We start from the raw sequence: 16,351 nt of genomic DNA on the forward strand, positions 1-16,351 counted from the left end.
ATCAAGCGCTTACTAAGTGCAAAGCACTGTTCTAAGCGCTGGGGAGGTTACAAGCTGATCAGGTTGTCCCACTGGGGGCTCGCAGTCTTAATCCCCATTTTCCAGATGAGGGAACTGAGGCCCAGAGAAGTGGAGTGACTTGCCCAAAGTCACCCAGCTGACATGTGGCGGAGCCAGGATTTGAACCCATGACCTCTGACTCCGAAGCCCGGGCTCTGTCCACTGAGCCACGCAAAATAATAATGATATCATTTGTTAAGCGCTTACTATGTGCCAAGCACTGTTCTAAGCGCTGGGGGGGATACAAGGTGATCAGGTTGTCCCACATGGGGCTCACAGCTATCGTCCCCATTTTACAGATGAGGTAAGTGCATCCCGCTACAGAAACATTTCCCTTCGGGACGTCCTCTCGATTTGATCAAACTCTTAAGTAGAACATTTTCCCCCTCCCCTTCATTTTGCCCTATGCAGCTATTTTTTGGCCACCCCCAGATTACCCAGCCCCCTCCCCACGCACAATTCAATGTTAGCTGTCACCCCCAAGTCCCAAGTTTAGGGTCTAATAGCTTCGCTCTGAGTGAATTTCTCCCCCTTACACTCACAACACTCATAAGTTTTAATATATGCCAAGAAGAAGTCATTTGTTCGTACATGCTCTACACTACGCTTCATTGTGTCTACTTTTGCGAGCGCTCAGTACAGAGTTCTGCGGACAGTAAGCGCTCAAATACCACCGATCGACCGAGTGCGCTCGAGGAGCCGCTGAAAGAAATTTAGTTAATTCATAAACTCTTTTATGCGGTGTCTTCAAAAAGACAGTTATGTGGGTTAAAAAAAAGGTGTGTCGTTAATATTTCCATAATGAAATAAGTATAGCTCTTGATAATAATAATAATGGCATTTATTAAGTGCTTACTATGTGCAAAGCACTGTTCTGAGCGCTGGGGTGATCAGGTTGGGGGGCTCACAGTCTTCATCCCCATTTTACAGATGAGGGAACTGAGGCCCAGAGAAGTGAAGTGACTTGCCCAAAGTCACACAGCTGACAATTGGGGGAGCTGGGATTTGAACCCATGACCTCTGACTCCAAAGCCCGGGCTCTTTCCACTGAGCCACGCTGCTCAGTGCTCTTAATTTGGTAAGATTTAGAATATCCAGAATATGTACAGACGGCAACCGATCTACACGCACAAATTAGGTGGGCAACCGATTTCACATTTGCCAGCTGTGTGACTTTGGGCAAGTCACTTCACTTCTCTGGGCCTCAGTTCCCTCATCTGCAAAATGGGGATGAAGACTGTGAGCCCCCCGTGGGACAACCTGATCGCCTTGTAACCTCCCCAGCGCTTAGATGCCTCAGTGGAAAGAGCCCGGGCTTTGGAGTCAGAGGTCATGGGTTCGAATCCCGGCCCCACCAACATGTCTGCTGTGTGACCTTGGGCAAGTCATTTACCTTCTCGGAGCCTCAGTTACCTCATCTGTAAAATGGGGATGATGACTGTGAGCCCCATGCGGGACAACCTGATCACCCTGTATCATCATCATCATCATCATCAATCGTATTTATTGAGCGCTTACTATGTGCAGAGCACTGTACTAAGCTCTTGGGAAGTACAAATTGGCAACATATAGAGACAGTCCCTACCCAACATTGGGCTTACAGTCTAAAAAGTCTTGTATTCCCCCAGCACTTAGAACAGTGCTTTGCACATAGTAAATGCTAAACAAATGCCATTATTATTATTATTATTATTATTAGAACAGTGCTTTGCACAGAGTAAGCGCTTAATAAATCATTTAAAAAAAAACGCTCGCTCGTTGGTGCTCATCATTTTATCAAGCACTTAAGAAGGCTTTTTGGTTGTCTGGAGATCATACGGATCAACGACGAGATTAAAAAATCATTGATTAAATACAGTATCGTAAGGCCTCGGTTCCCCTATAAAGCAGACGGAGCGGCAATTCAGGTTCCAAGCGGGATTGGGAAGACTCCGCGGCATTGTGCTTTAAAGACCTCCTTGCTCATCCTGTTATAGCTGAGGTTTTGCTGGGTTGCTCATAAGTGGCCTAAACAGTGCTCGGTAATCACCTGGGTTATTTATTAAAAACAGAACAACAAAAAACCAACAAATAAACAAAAGAAAAAAAAACTCACCTCCTAGAAGGAACAGAACACTCATTCTGGGCTCGCTAAGCGTTCGGTCCAGTGCTCTGCGCTCAGTCGGCGCTCAGTAAATACCACTGATTGCTTGAACACCAGCTAAAGGAGCCCACCTCCCTGAGCGGGAACCCCTTGCAATCAATCAATCAATCGTATTTATTGAGCGCTTACTGTGTGCGGAGCACTGTACTAAGCGCTTGGGGAGTACAATCAATCAATCAATCGCATTTATTGAGCGCTTACTGTGCGATGTTAGAAGACCCGCCCCCGGCAAACAGGTGCCGTAAACCGGGAGCCGGAATCGAGTTTGAATCCTTCCCTCGGCCCAATTCCTGAAAAATGATTTCAGGCCGGGGAGTGATGCTTAATGAGACCCTTCGTTTGGGGGCTGGAATTAAAAATGCAACAAGAGACAGCCCTCGGAGACCAACTGGGGTGGTTAAAGAGACTTTGATGAGAAGAGCGGATGCTCTAATAATAATAGTAATGATGGCATTTATTAAGCGCTTACTATGTGCAAAGCACGGCTCTAAACGCTGGGGAGGTTCCAAGGGGATCAGGTTGCCCCACGGTCTTAATCCCCATTTTACAGAGGAGGAAACTGAGGCCCAGGGAAGCGAAGTGACTTGCCCGAAGTCACCCAGCTGACGTTTGGCGGAGCCGCGATTTGAACCCACGACCTCTGACTCCAGAGCCCGGGCTCTTTCCACTGAGCCACGCTGCTTCTCTAAGTGAGAGACCAGCCGGCCTCTGCTTTCGTCTCTCTCCGGAGCACTTGGCTCGGTGATCCGTGAAGGCTTCTCCGTGTGTCTTCCCAACTCCCCCCGTCCCATCCCCGCCGGCTAGGCCTGCTGGGACCAGAGAAATCGGTCGCATTTTTCCAGCATGCTCTGGATCAGGGCCCTGCAATTTGAGAGGAAGGAAATGGATCGAATTAGAGGCCGCTTTTTAATTTATTTAAAACGAAACTGTAAATAACGCAACGCAAATGAAATGCACTTATTTCTAGTAATGTCTGTCTCCCCCTCTAGACTGTCAGCTTATTGGGAACAGGGAATGTGTCTGTTGTACTGTAGTCTCCCAAGCGCTCAGTACAGTGTGCTGCACCAGGTAAGCGCTCAATTAATATGACTGACTGACATCATAATGGGCTTGCTCTCATTCATTCATTCAATCGTATTTATTACTATGTGCAAACGCTGTTCTAAACGCTGGGCTGCTCTCTTAATAATAATACTATCAATCAATCAATCAAATTTATTGAGCGCTTACTGTGTGCAGAGCACTGTACGAAGCGCTTGGGAAGTACAAGTTGGCAACATTTATTCATTCATTCAATCGCATTTATTGAGCGCTTACTGTGTGCAGAGCACCGTACTACGCGCTTGGGAAGTACAAGTTGGCAACATTCATTCATTCAATCATTCAATCGTATTTATTGAGCGCTTACTGTGTGCAGAGCACTGGACTAAGCGCTTGGGAAGTCCAAGTTGGCAACATATAGAGACAGTCCCTACCCAACAGTGGGCTCACAGTCTAAAAGGGGGAGACAGAGAACAGAACCAAACATATTAACAAAATAAAAGAAATAAAATAGCTACGTACAAGTAAAATAAATAGAGTAATAAATATGTACAAACACATATACAGACTTCCAGACTGTGAGTACGTTGTGGGCAGGAAATGTGACTGTTTATTGTTACATTGTACTCTCCCAAGCACTTAGTACAGTGCTCTGCACACGGTAAGCACTCAATAAACAAGGCTAATAATAGTCACTGAAGTATTTAAGCGCTTACTATGTGCTAAACACTGGGGTAGACACAAGATCATCAGATCCCACGTGGGGCTCACAGTCTAAGTGTAGGAGGGAGCAAAATATTAAATCCCCTTTTTTTTTTTTAACTGAGACACAGAGAAGTGAAGTGATTTGCCCAGGGTCACACAGTAGATAAGTGGTGGAGCCAGAAACGGAACCCAGGACCTCTGACTCTAAGGCCCGTGCTCTTTCCACTAATAATAATAATAATAGTGGTATTTATTAAGCGCTTACTATGTGCAAAGACTGTTCTAAGCGCTGGGGAGGTTACAATCAATCAATCAATCAATCAATCGTATTTATTGAGCGCTTACTGTGTGCAGAGCACTGGACTAAGCGCTTGGGAAGTCCAAGTTGGCAACATCTAGAGACAGTCCCTACCCAACGGTGGGCTCACAGTCTAAAAGGGGGAGACAGAGAACAAAACCAAACATACTAACAAAATAAAACAAATAGAATAGATATGTACAAGTAAAATAAATAAAGAGTAATAAATCTGTACAAACATATATACATTTATACAGGTGCTGTGGGGAAGGGAAGGAGGTAAGATGGGGGGGATGGGCTTTGGAGTCAGAGGTCATGGGTTCAAAGCCCGGCTCCGCCACTTGTCAGCTGGGTGACTTTGGGCAAGTCACTTCACTTCTCTGGGCCTCAGTTCCCTCATCTGTAAAATGGGGATGAAGACTGTGAGCCCCACGTGGGACAACCTCATGACCTTGTATCCCCCCCAGCGCTTAGAACAGTGCTTTGCGCATAGTAAGCGCTTAATAAATGCCATCATCATTATTATTATTATTATGGAGAGGGGGATGAGGGGGAGAGGAAAGAAGGGGCTCAGTCAGGGAAGGTCTGGTGATGAGGTTGTGCCACGGGGGGCTCACAGTTTTTAATCCCCATTTTCCAGATGAGGGAACTGAGGCCCAGAGAAGTGAAGCGACTTGCCCAGAGTCCCCCAGCTGACAACTGGCGGAGCCGGGATTCGAACCCATGACCTCGGACTCCCAAGCCCGGGCTCTTTCCACCGAGCCACGCTGCTTCTCTAGGCTAGACTGCTGTCCTAGAAAGCGGACGCTAAACGCACGCAGACTCTCGCTTTCAAGAGAAATCACCCAGATCCCGCAGCGCCGGGGTGGAGACGAGCAAAGACTGTGAGCCCGCTGTCGGGTTGGGACCGTCTCTAGATGTAGCCAACTTGGACTTCCCAAGCGCTTAGTACAGTGCTCAGCACACAGTAAGCACTCAATAAATACGATTGATGAATGAATGAAAGAGAAATCAGGTTGGACACAGTCTCTGGCCCACGTGGGGCTCACAGTCTCAATCCCCATTTTCTAAATGGGGAGGCCTTCCCGGACTGAGCCCCCTCCTTCCTCTCCCCTTCCATCCCCCCTTCTTACCTCCTTCCCCTCCCCACAGCACCTGTATATATGTATATATGTTTGTACGGATTTATTACTCTATTTATTTTACTTGTCCATATCTATTCTATTTATTTTATTTTGTTAGTATGTTTGGTTTTGTTGTTTGTCTCCCCCTTCTAGACTGTGAGCCCGCTGTTGGGTAGGGACCGTCTCTCGATGTTGCCAACTTGGACTTCCCAAGCGCTTAGTCCAGTGCTCTGCACACAGTAAGTGCTCAATAAATACGACTGAATGAATGAATGAGCCCTCTCCTTCCTCTCCCCCTCGTCCCCCTCTCCATCCCCCCCTTCTTACCTCCTTCCCCTCCCCACAGCACCTGTATATATGTATATATGTTTGTATGGATTCATCACTCTATTTATTTTATTTGTACATATTTATTCTATTTATTTTATTTTGTTACTGTGCTTTGTTTTGTTCTCTGTCTCCCCCTTCTAGACTGTGAGCCCGCTGTTGGGTAGGGACCGTCTCTATGTGTTGCCAACTTGTACTTCCCAAGCGCTTAGTACAGTGCTCTGCACACAGTAAGCGCTCAATAAATACGACTGAATGAATGAATGTTCTATTTATTTATTTGTACATATTTATTCTATTTATTTTATTTAGTGAATATGTTTTGTTTTGTCCTCTGTCTCCCCCTTCTAGACTGTGAGCCCACTGTTGGGTAGGGACCGTCTCTATGTGTTGCCAACTTGTACTTCCCAAGTGCTTAGTACAATGCTCTGCACACAGTAAGCACTCAATAAATACGATTGAATGAACGAATGTTCTATTTATTTATTTATTTTATTTGTACATATTTATTCTATTTATTTTATTTTGTGAATATGTTTTGTTTTGTCCTCTGTGAGCCCGCTGTTGGGTAGGGATAATAAAATAATAATAATAATGATGGCATTTGTTAAGCGCTTACTATGTGCAAACCAATGTTCTAAGCGCTGGGGAGGTTACAAGGTGATCAGGTTGTCCCATGAGGGGCTCACGGTCTTCACCCCCATTTCACAGATGAGGAGGGAACTGAGGCCCAGAGAAGTGCAGTGACTTGCCCCAAGTCACACGGCTGACAAGTGGAGGAGCTGGGATTTGAACCCATGACCTCTGACTCCAAAGCCCGGGCTCTTTCCACTGAGCCACGCTGATGGCATTTATTAAGCGCTTACTATGTGCCAAGCACTGTTCTAAGCGCTGGGGGAGATACAAGGTAATCAGGTTGTCCCACATGGGGCTCACAGTCTTAATATGCATTTTACAGAGGAGGGAACTGAGGCACAGAGAATAATGATAATAACGATGGCATTTATTAAGCGCTTACTATGTGCAAACTGTTGGGTAGGGACCGTCTCTATATGTTGCCAACTTGTACTTCCCAAGCGCTTAGTACAGTGCTCTGCACATAGTAAGCGCTCAATAAATATGATTGAATGAATGAATGCAAAGCATATGTTTTGTTTTGTTGTCTGTCTCCCCCTTCTAGACGGTGAGCCCGTTGTTGGGTAGGGACTGTCTCTAAATGTTGCCAACTTGGACTCCCCAAGCGCTTAGTCCAGTGCTCTGCACACAGTAAGCGCTCAATAAATATGATGGAATGAATGAATGAATGAATATGTTGCCAACTTGTACTTCCCAGTGCTTAGTCCAGTGCTCTGCACACAGTAAGCGCTCAATAAATACAACTGAATGAATGAATGAATATGTTGACTACTTGGACTTCCCAAACGCTTAGTCCAGTGCTCTGAAACACAGTAAGCGCTCAATAAATACAATTGAATGAATGAATGAATAAGTTGCCAACTTGGACTTCCCAAGCAATTAGTTCAGTGCTCTGCATACGGTAAGCGCTCAATAAATATGAATGAATGAATGAATATATTGCCAACTTGGACTTCTCAAGAGCTGAGTCCAGTGCTCTGCACACAGTAAGCGCTCAATAAATACGATGGAATGAATGAATGAATGAATATGTTGCCGACTTGTACTTCCCAAGCGCTGAGTCCAATGCTCTGCACACAGTGAGCGCTCAATAAATATGAATGAATGAATGAATATATTGCCAACTTGGACTTCCCAAGCACTGAGTCCAGTGCTCTGCACACAGTAAGCGCTCAATAAATACGATTGAATGAATGAATGAATGAATGAATGAATATGTTGCCGACTTGTACTTCCCAAGCGCTGAGTCCAGTGCTCTGCACACAGTAAGCGCTCAGTAAATACGACTGAATGAATGAATGAATGAATGAATATGTTGTCGACTTGTACTTCCCAAGCGCTGAGTCCAATGCTCTGCACACAGTGAGCGCTCAATAAATATGAATGAATGAATGAATATGTTGCCAACTTGGCCTTCCCAAGCACTGAGTCCAGTGCTCTGCACACAGTAAGCGCTCAATAAATACGATTGAATGAATGAATGAATGAATATGCTGCCGACTTGTACTTCCCAAGCGCTGAGTCCAGTGCTCTGCACACAGTAAGCGCTCAGTAAATACGACTGAATGAATGAATGAATGAATGAATGAATATGTTGTCGACTTGTACTTCCCAAGCGCTGAGTCCAATGCTCTGCACACAGTAAGCGCTCAATAAATATGAATGAATGAATGAATATGTTGCCAACTTGTACTTCCCAAGCGCTGAGTCCAGTGCTCTGCACACAGTAAGCGCTCAATAAATACAATGGAATGAAGGAATGAATGAATGAATATGTTGTCAACTTGGACTTCCCAAGCGCTGAGTCCAGTGCTCTGCACACAGTAAGCGCTCAATAAATACGACTGAATGAATGAATGAATGAATATGTTGTCGACTTGCACTTCCCAAGCGCTGAGTCCAGTGCTCTGCACACAGTGAGCGCTCAATAAATATGAATGAATGAATGGATATTTTGCCAACTTGTACTTCCCAAGCGCTGAGTCCAGTGCTCTGCACACAGTAAGCGCTCAATAAATACAATGGAATGAATGAATGAATGAATATGTTGCCGACTTGTACTTCCCAAGCGCTGAGTCCAGTGCTCCGCACACAGTAAGCGCTCAATAAATACGACTGAATGAATGAATGAATATGTTGTCGACTTGTACTTCCCAAGCGCTGAGTCCAGTGCTCTGCACACAGTAAGCGCTCAATAAATACGATTGAATGAATGAACGAATGAATGAGAGAGCCACCCAGGCCTCACCTCTGCCTTGTCTCGGCAATCCTCAGGATGTCACAGTGGTGGGTAAAAGTTTCCGACAAGTGGCCCGCCAGCCCACACTCGTGCAGCAGGGGCCAGGCCCGGTTGGGGCCCACGGCCTTGGCCAGGAGGAGGGCCACGCTTTCCCCGTGGATGCTCCGGGGAACGTCGGGGCCCGGACTTCCATTGGGAGATTCCTCGCGGGCCCGGCCACGCTGGGCCAGGTGAAGGAGCAGTTTCCACTCCTCCACAGCCTCCGGGATCACACCTACGGAGAAAATGGGGAGACGCCTGGGACCGTCGCTGTCATTGGCGGCGGCTTAGTGGAGAGGGCTCGGCCACGGGGAGTGGGAGGACAGGGGATCAAATTATATTATATTATATTATATTATATTATATTATAATGTAATGTATTATAATAATACATGATACAGCAGTACATATAGTACAGTGCTCTGCACATAGTAAGTGCTCAATAAATGCAACTGATGATGATATGAATATATTATATATTTATAGCTACGTTTATGTAGCTATAAATGGTAAGCTATGAATAGCTATATATTATATATTATATTATATTACATTATTATACTATATTATAGTATGCTATATCGTGTATGCTAACATAATAATAATGTGATCTATTATAATAATATAATGTGTAAATATATTATATATTTATAGCTACGTTTATATGGCTATAAATGGTAAGTTATAAATAGCTATATGTTGTATATTATATTATGTTATATTATTATGATACAGCACGCATAATAATATAATAATAATGTGATGTATTATAATAATATAATATGTAAATATATTATGTAGTTATAGCTACGCTTATATAGCTAGAAATGGTAAGCTACAAATAGCTATATATTATGTATTATATTATATCATATTAATTATGATATGGCATGTATAATAATATAATGATAATGTGATATATTATAATAGCATAATATGTAAATATATTATATATTTATAGCTACATTTATATAGCTATAAATGGTAAGCTATAAATAGCTATATATTGTATATTATATTATGATATATCATGTATAATAATATTATAATGATGTGATATATTTTAATAATATAATATGCAAATATATTATATATTTATAGCTACATTTATAGAGCTATAAATGGTAAGCTATAAATAGCTATATATTGCATATTATATTCTATGATATATTATGATATATCACATATAATAATATAATGATGTGATATATTATAATAATATAATTTGTAAATATATTATATATTTATAGCTGCGTTTATATAGCTATAAATGGTAAGCTACAAATAGCTATATATTATATTATATTATATTTTATATTGTTATGATATTTCACATATAATAATATAATAATGTGATATATTTTGATAATATATGTAAATGCATTATATATTTTTAGCTACATTTATATAGCTATAAATGGTAAGCTATAAATAGCTATATATTGTATATTATATTACATCACATATAATAATATAATAATGATCATATATAACGTAATACATTCTAATATAATAGATAATATACAAATATATTCTATATTTCTAGCTATATTTATATAACTATAAATGGTAAGCCCCCATAGGGCAGAGAATCTAACTGACGTGAACAGCTCTCCGGGAAGGTGCCCAAAGGCTTTTTCGAGGATTAACTCACCATTTTCTCCATCTATTAGGCTCATGTCGTCCAGGTGCACGATAATGGTCAAGGCTTCTCTTCTTCTATCCAGTTCCACACAGAGAGAGAGGTAACCGGGCCAGAAGCTTTAATAAAGATGAGATGCCGGGCAAGGAGAAAAATTAATTCGCCCGTCTAGTTGGAAATTCATCAGTTTTTGCAGTGCCAGTTCAGCCGGCCAGACATATCGGCAGGGCACACTGGATCTGTCCACTCCACGTGACTGGCAGTCGGAAAGTCACGGGGTCTAATCTTGCCCCTTGCCTGCTGTGTGACCTTGGGCCAGTCAGTTCACTTCTCTGGGCCTCGGTGACCTTAGCTGCAAAATGGGGATTGAGACTGTGCGCCAGTTGTCGGCTCTGTGACTCTGGCAAGTCACTTCACTTCTCTGGGCCTCAGTTCCCTCATCTGTAAAATGAGGATTAAGACTGTAAGCCCCCCGTGGGACAACCCGATCACTTTGTAACCTCCCCAGCGCTTAGAACAGTGCTTGGCACATAGTAAGCGCTTAATAAATGCCATTATTATTATTATTATTGTGAGCCCACTGTGGGACAACAATTTCACTTGCTTGTATCCCCCCCCCCAGCGCTTAGTACAGTGCAGAGAAGCAGCGAGGCTCAGTGGAAAGAGCCCGGGCTTGGGAGTCAGAGGTCATGGGTTCGAATCCCGGCTCCGCCACTTGTCAGCTGGGTGACTCTGGGCAAGTCACTTCACTTCACTGGACCTCAGTTACCTCATCTGGAAAATGGGGATGGAGACTGTGAGCCCCACGTGGGACAACCTGATCACCTTGTATCCCCCTCGGCGCTTAGAACAGGGCTTGGCATGTCGTAAGCGCTTAACAATCAATCAATCAATCAATCAATCATATTTATTGAGCGCTTACTATGTGCAGAGCACTGTACTAAGCGCTTGGGAAGTACAAATTGGCAACATATAGAGACAGTCCCTACCCAACATTGGGCTCACAGTCTAAAAGATACCATTATTATTATTACACTGCCTGGCACTTAGTTAAGCGCTTAGCAAATACCATAATTAGTCCTCTATACTGTAAACTCATTGTGGGTAAGCGCTTAACAGATACCATTATTATTATTACACTGCCTGGCACGTAGTTAAGCGCTTAGCAAATACCATAATTAGTCCTCCATACTGTAAGCTCATTGTGGGCAGGGAATGTCACTATTTACTGTACGTATTTTCCCAAGCGCTTAGTACAGGGCTCTGCACACAGCGAGCGCTCAATAAATACGACAATGAATGAATGAACATCCCAAGACATCTGAGCTTGTAAATCCCACCTACAAAGTCTTCTTCGGAGGCAACCAACTTGGTTCTTGGCAACCAAGAAGGCGACCAAGTCTTCTTCACACCAACGTGGCCTACGATGTGAAGTTGATAATCATTCATTTCGTCTCATTTATCATTCAGTCGTACTTATTGAGCGCTTACTGTATTGTGTGGGAGAGTCTATACCAATAGACACGATCCCTACCCACAACGAGCTTACAGGTGGCTACAGTATGAGCTCCTGGAGGGCAGGGATTGTGTTTTCAAATGATCGCATACTCCCAAGTGCTCACTAAAGATTGGCTGATTGACTTGTGATAGCACAGCATTCTCCTAAATTTGAATTAAGGGAAAGGGAGGGGGAGAGGGAGAAGAACTGTGGTATTTGTTAAGCGCTTACTACATGTAAGGCGCTGTACTAAGCTCTGGGGTAGCCACGACCTAATCGTCTTGGATATGGTCTATATCAATCAATCAATCGGATTTATATGTTGCCAACTTGTACTTCCCAAGCACTTGGTACAGTGCTCTGCACACAGTAAGCGCTCAATAAATAGGATTGATTGATTGATTGAGCGCTTACTGTGTGCAATGCACTGTACTAAGCGCTTCATTTCCCTTAATAATAATAACGTACTAAGCGTCTATATCCCGCGTGGGGCTCACAGTCTCAATCCCTGTTTTCCAGATGAGGCCCAGAGACGTTCAGCGGCTTGGCCAAGGTCACACAGCAATTAGGCAAGTGGTGGAATCAGGATTCAAACCCAGGTCTTTGAACCACCGGGACTGGGCTCTTTCCGCTAGGACAACAGAGCCCTGGGGCACCCGGGATACTCCCAGGAAAGTTTCTGCTCGGCCCCTTCTCCCTCCCTTTCCCCTCCCCAAACTATGGGAAGCAACATGGCACAGTGGCTACAGCATGGGTTTGGGTGTCAGAAGGTCATGGGTTCTAATCCCAACTCTGCTGGGTGGCCTTGGGCAAGTCATTTCTTGGCTTTTGTTCTGTTTTATTGTCTGTCTCAATCAATCAATCAATCAATCGCATTTATTGAGCACTTACTGTGTGCAGAGCACTGTACTAAGCGCTTGGGAAGTCCAAGTTGGCAACATATAGAGACAGTCCCTACCCAACAGTGGGCTCACAGTCTAGAAGGGGGAGACAGACAACAAAACTAAACATATTAACAAAATAAAATAACTAGAATAGATATGTACAAGTAAAATAAATAAATAAATAAATGGAGTAATAAATATGTACAGACATATATACATATATACTGTGCTGTGCTGTGGCGAAGGGAAGGAGGTAAGACGGGGGATGGAGGGAGGGGCGAGGGAGAGAGGAAGGAGGGGGTTCAGTGTGGGAAGGCCTCCTGGAGGAGGTGAGCTCTCAGTAGGGCCTTGAAGGGAGGAAGAGAGCTAGCTTGGCGGATGGGCAGAGGGAGGCCATTCCAGGCCCGGGGGATGACGTGGGCCGGGGGTCGACAGTGGGACGGGCGAGAACGAGGCCTAACGGTGAGGAGATTAGCGGCGGAGGAGCGGAGGGTGCGGGCTGTGCTGGAGAAGGAGAGAAGGGAGGTGAGGTAGGAGGGGGCGAGGTGATAGAGAGCCTTGAAGCTGAGGGTGAGGAGTTTCTGCCTGATGCGCAGATTGATTGGCAGCCACTGGAGATTTTTGAGGAGGGGAGTAACATGCCCAGAGCATTTCTGGACAAAGACAATCCGGGCAGCAGCATGAAGTATGAAGTGGAGAGAGACTCGAGGATGGGAGATCAGAGAGAAGGCTGGTGCAGTAGTCCAGACGGGATAGGATGAGAGCTTGAACGAGCAGGGTAGCGGTTGGGATGGAGAGGAAAGGGCGGATCTTGGCAATGTTGCGGAGCTGAGACCGGCAGGTTTTGGTGACGGCTTGGATGTGAGGGGTGAACGCGAGAGCGGAGTCGAGGATGACACCAAGGTTGCGGGCTTGTGAGACGGGAAGGATGGTAGTGCCGTCAACAGAGATGGGAAAGTCAGGGAGAGGACAAGGTTTGGGAGGGAAGACAAGGAGTTCAGTCTCGGACATGTTGAGTTTTAGGTGGCGGGCAGACATCCAGATGGAGATGTCCTGAAGGCAGGAGGAGATGCGAGCCCGGAGGGAGGGGGAGAGAGCAGGGGCAGAGATGGAGATCTGGGTGTCATCGGCGTAGAGATGATAGTTGAAGCCGTGGGAGCGAATGAGGTCACCAAGGGAGTGAGTGTAGATCGAGAACAGAAGGGGACCAAGCACTGAACCTTGGGGAACCCCCACAGTAACAGGATGAGAGGGGGAGGAGGAGCCTGCAAAAGAGACTGAGAAAGAACGACCGGAGAGATAAGAGGAGAACCAGGAGAGGACGGAGTCTGTGAAGCCAAGGTCAGATAACGTGTGGAGGAGAAGGGGGTGGTCCACAGTGTCCAAGGCAGCTGAGAGGTCGAGGAGGATTAGGACAGAGTATGAGCAGTTGGATTTGGCAAGCGGGAGGTCATTGGTGACCTTTAAGAGGGCAGTTTCCGTGGAATGTAGGGGACGGAAGCTCCCCTTTCCAGGCTGTGAGCCTGTTGCTGGGTACAGACCATCTCTATACGTTGACCATTTGTACTTCCCAAGCGCTTAGTAATAATAATAATGGCATTTATTAAGCGCTTACTATGTGCAAAGCACTGTTCTAAGCGCTAGACAGTGCTGTGCACACAGTAAGTGCTCAATAAATGCGACTGAATGAATGAATTTCACTCTTCTGGGCCTCAGTTATCTCTTTTGTAAAATGGGAATTAAGACTGTGAGCCCCATGCGGAACAGAGACTGTGTCCAACCCGATTTCCTCATAATAATAATAATAATAATAATAATGATGGCATTTTTTAAATGCTTACTATGTGCAGAGCATTCATTCACTCATTCATCTTTATTGAGTGCTTACTGTGTGCAGAGCACTGTATTAAGCGCTTGGGAAGTACAAGTTGGCAACATCTAGAGATGGTCCCTACCCAACAGTGGGCTCACAGTCTAGAAGGGGGAGACAGAGCAGTGTTCTAAGCCCTGGGGGGGAAACAAGGTGATCAAGTTGCCCCATGTGGGGCTCACAGTCTTCATCCCCAATTTACAGATGAGGGAACTGAGGCTCAGAGAAGTTAGGTGACTTGCCCAAGGTCACATAGCAGACATGTGGTGGGGTCACGATTTGAACCCATGACCTCTGACTCCAAAGCCTGTGCTCTTTTCACTGAGCCACGCTGCTTCTCTAAAAAAAAAAAATGATAATGGCATTTGTTAAGCGCTTACTATGTGCACAGCACTGTTCTAAGCGCTGGGGAGGATATAAAGTGGTCAGGTTGTCCCACGTGGGGCTCACAGTCTTCATCCCCATTTTACAGTGAGGGAACTGAGGCACAGAGAAGTTAAGTTCCCGGCTCCACCACGTGTCTGCTGTGTGACACTGGGCAAGTCACTTAACTTTTCTGGGCCTCAGTTCCCTCATCTGTAAAATGGGGGTGAAGACTGTGAGCCCCACGTGGGACAACCTTATCACACTGTATCCCCCCCAGCGCTTAGAACAGTGCTTTGCACATAGTAAGCGCTTAACAAATGGCATTATTATTATTAAGTGACTTGCCCAAAGTCACCATCCCAGTGCTTAGTACAATGCCTGGCTCATAGTAACCATTTAAAAAATACCAGAATTATTATGATTGTGAGCCCCCTGTGGGACAACTGTTCACCTTGCATCCCCCCCAGCGCTTAGAACAGTGCTTTGCACATAGTAAGCGCTTAACAAATGGCATTATTATTATTAAGTGCCTTGCCCAAAGTCACCACCCCAGTGCTTAGCACAATGCCTGGCTCATAATAATAATAATGGCATTTATTAAGCGCTTACTATGTCCAAAGCACTGTTCTAAGCGCTGGGAAGGTTACAACGTGATCAGGTTGTCCCACGGGGGGCTCACAGTCTTCATCCCCATTTTACAGATGAGGTAACTGAGGCCCAGAGAAGTGAAGCGACTTGCCCAAAGTCACACAGCTGACAAGTGGCGGAGGCCGGATTTGAACTCACGACCTCTGACTCCAAAGCCCGGGCTCTTTCCACTGAGCCACGCTGCTTCCCACAGTAACCACAGTAACCATAGTAACCATTTTACAAATACCAGAATTATTATGATTATGAGCCCCCCCTTCCTCTTCTCCTCCGCCCCCCTCCATCCTCCCATCTTACCTCCTTCCCTTCCCCACAGCACCTGTATATATGTATATATGTTTTTACGTATTTAATACTCTATTTATTTTACTTGTACATATTCTATTTATTTTGTTAATATGTTTTGTTTTGTTCTCTGTCTCCCCCTTCAAGACTGTGAGCCCGCTGTCGGGTAGGGACCGTCTCTAGATGTTGCCGACTTGGGCTTCCCAAGCGCTTAGTCCAGTGCTCTGCACATAGTAAGCGCTCAATAAATACGATTGATTGATTGATTGATTCTCTGTCTCCTCCTTCTAGCCTGTGAGCCCACTGTTGGGTAGGGACCGTCTCTAGATGTTGCCGACCTGTACTTCCCAAGCGCTTAGTCCATTGCTCTGCACACAGTAAGCGCTCAATAAATACGACTGAATGAATGAATGAATATTGTTATTATTAATTGTGTCACCAGTGCGTCTCTACACCACGCTGCCCTTTGTGACACCAAAATGGGAACCAGGGTAATAGGGAGGGGCAAGTCGGCGACGCACCAAGGCTTTGAGAGGAAATTTCTCA

At 44.9% G+C, this 16,351-nt stretch overlaps 1 protein-coding gene across 1 annotated transcript in view; it reads right to left on the reverse strand.

The window, feature by feature from the left end:
• Positions 1-2,827: 2,827 nt before the first annotated feature.
• HPS5 (HPS5 biogenesis of lysosomal organelles complex 2 subunit 2) overlaps positions 2,828-16,351 on the reverse strand; it is a 70,061-nt gene continuing 56,537 nt past the window's right edge. The window contains exons 20-22 of the mRNA XM_038764964.1: positions 10,267-10,373; positions 8,583-8,847; positions 2,828-3,064 (exon numbers count right to left, since the gene is read on the reverse strand). Of these exons, the coding sequence (XP_038620892.1) occupies positions 3,004-3,064; positions 8,583-8,847; positions 10,267-10,373 (433 nt within the window). The 3' untranslated portion in view covers positions 2,828-3,003. The remainder of the gene's footprint in view (positions 3,065-8,582; positions 8,848-10,266; positions 10,374-16,351) is intronic.

This window comes from Tachyglossus aculeatus, chromosome 22, assembly GCF_015852505.1.
Source record: "Tachyglossus aculeatus isolate mTacAcu1 chromosome 22, mTacAcu1.pri, whole genome shotgun sequence".
Taxonomy (NCBI): domain Eukaryota; kingdom Metazoa; phylum Chordata; class Mammalia; order Monotremata; family Tachyglossidae; genus Tachyglossus; species Tachyglossus aculeatus.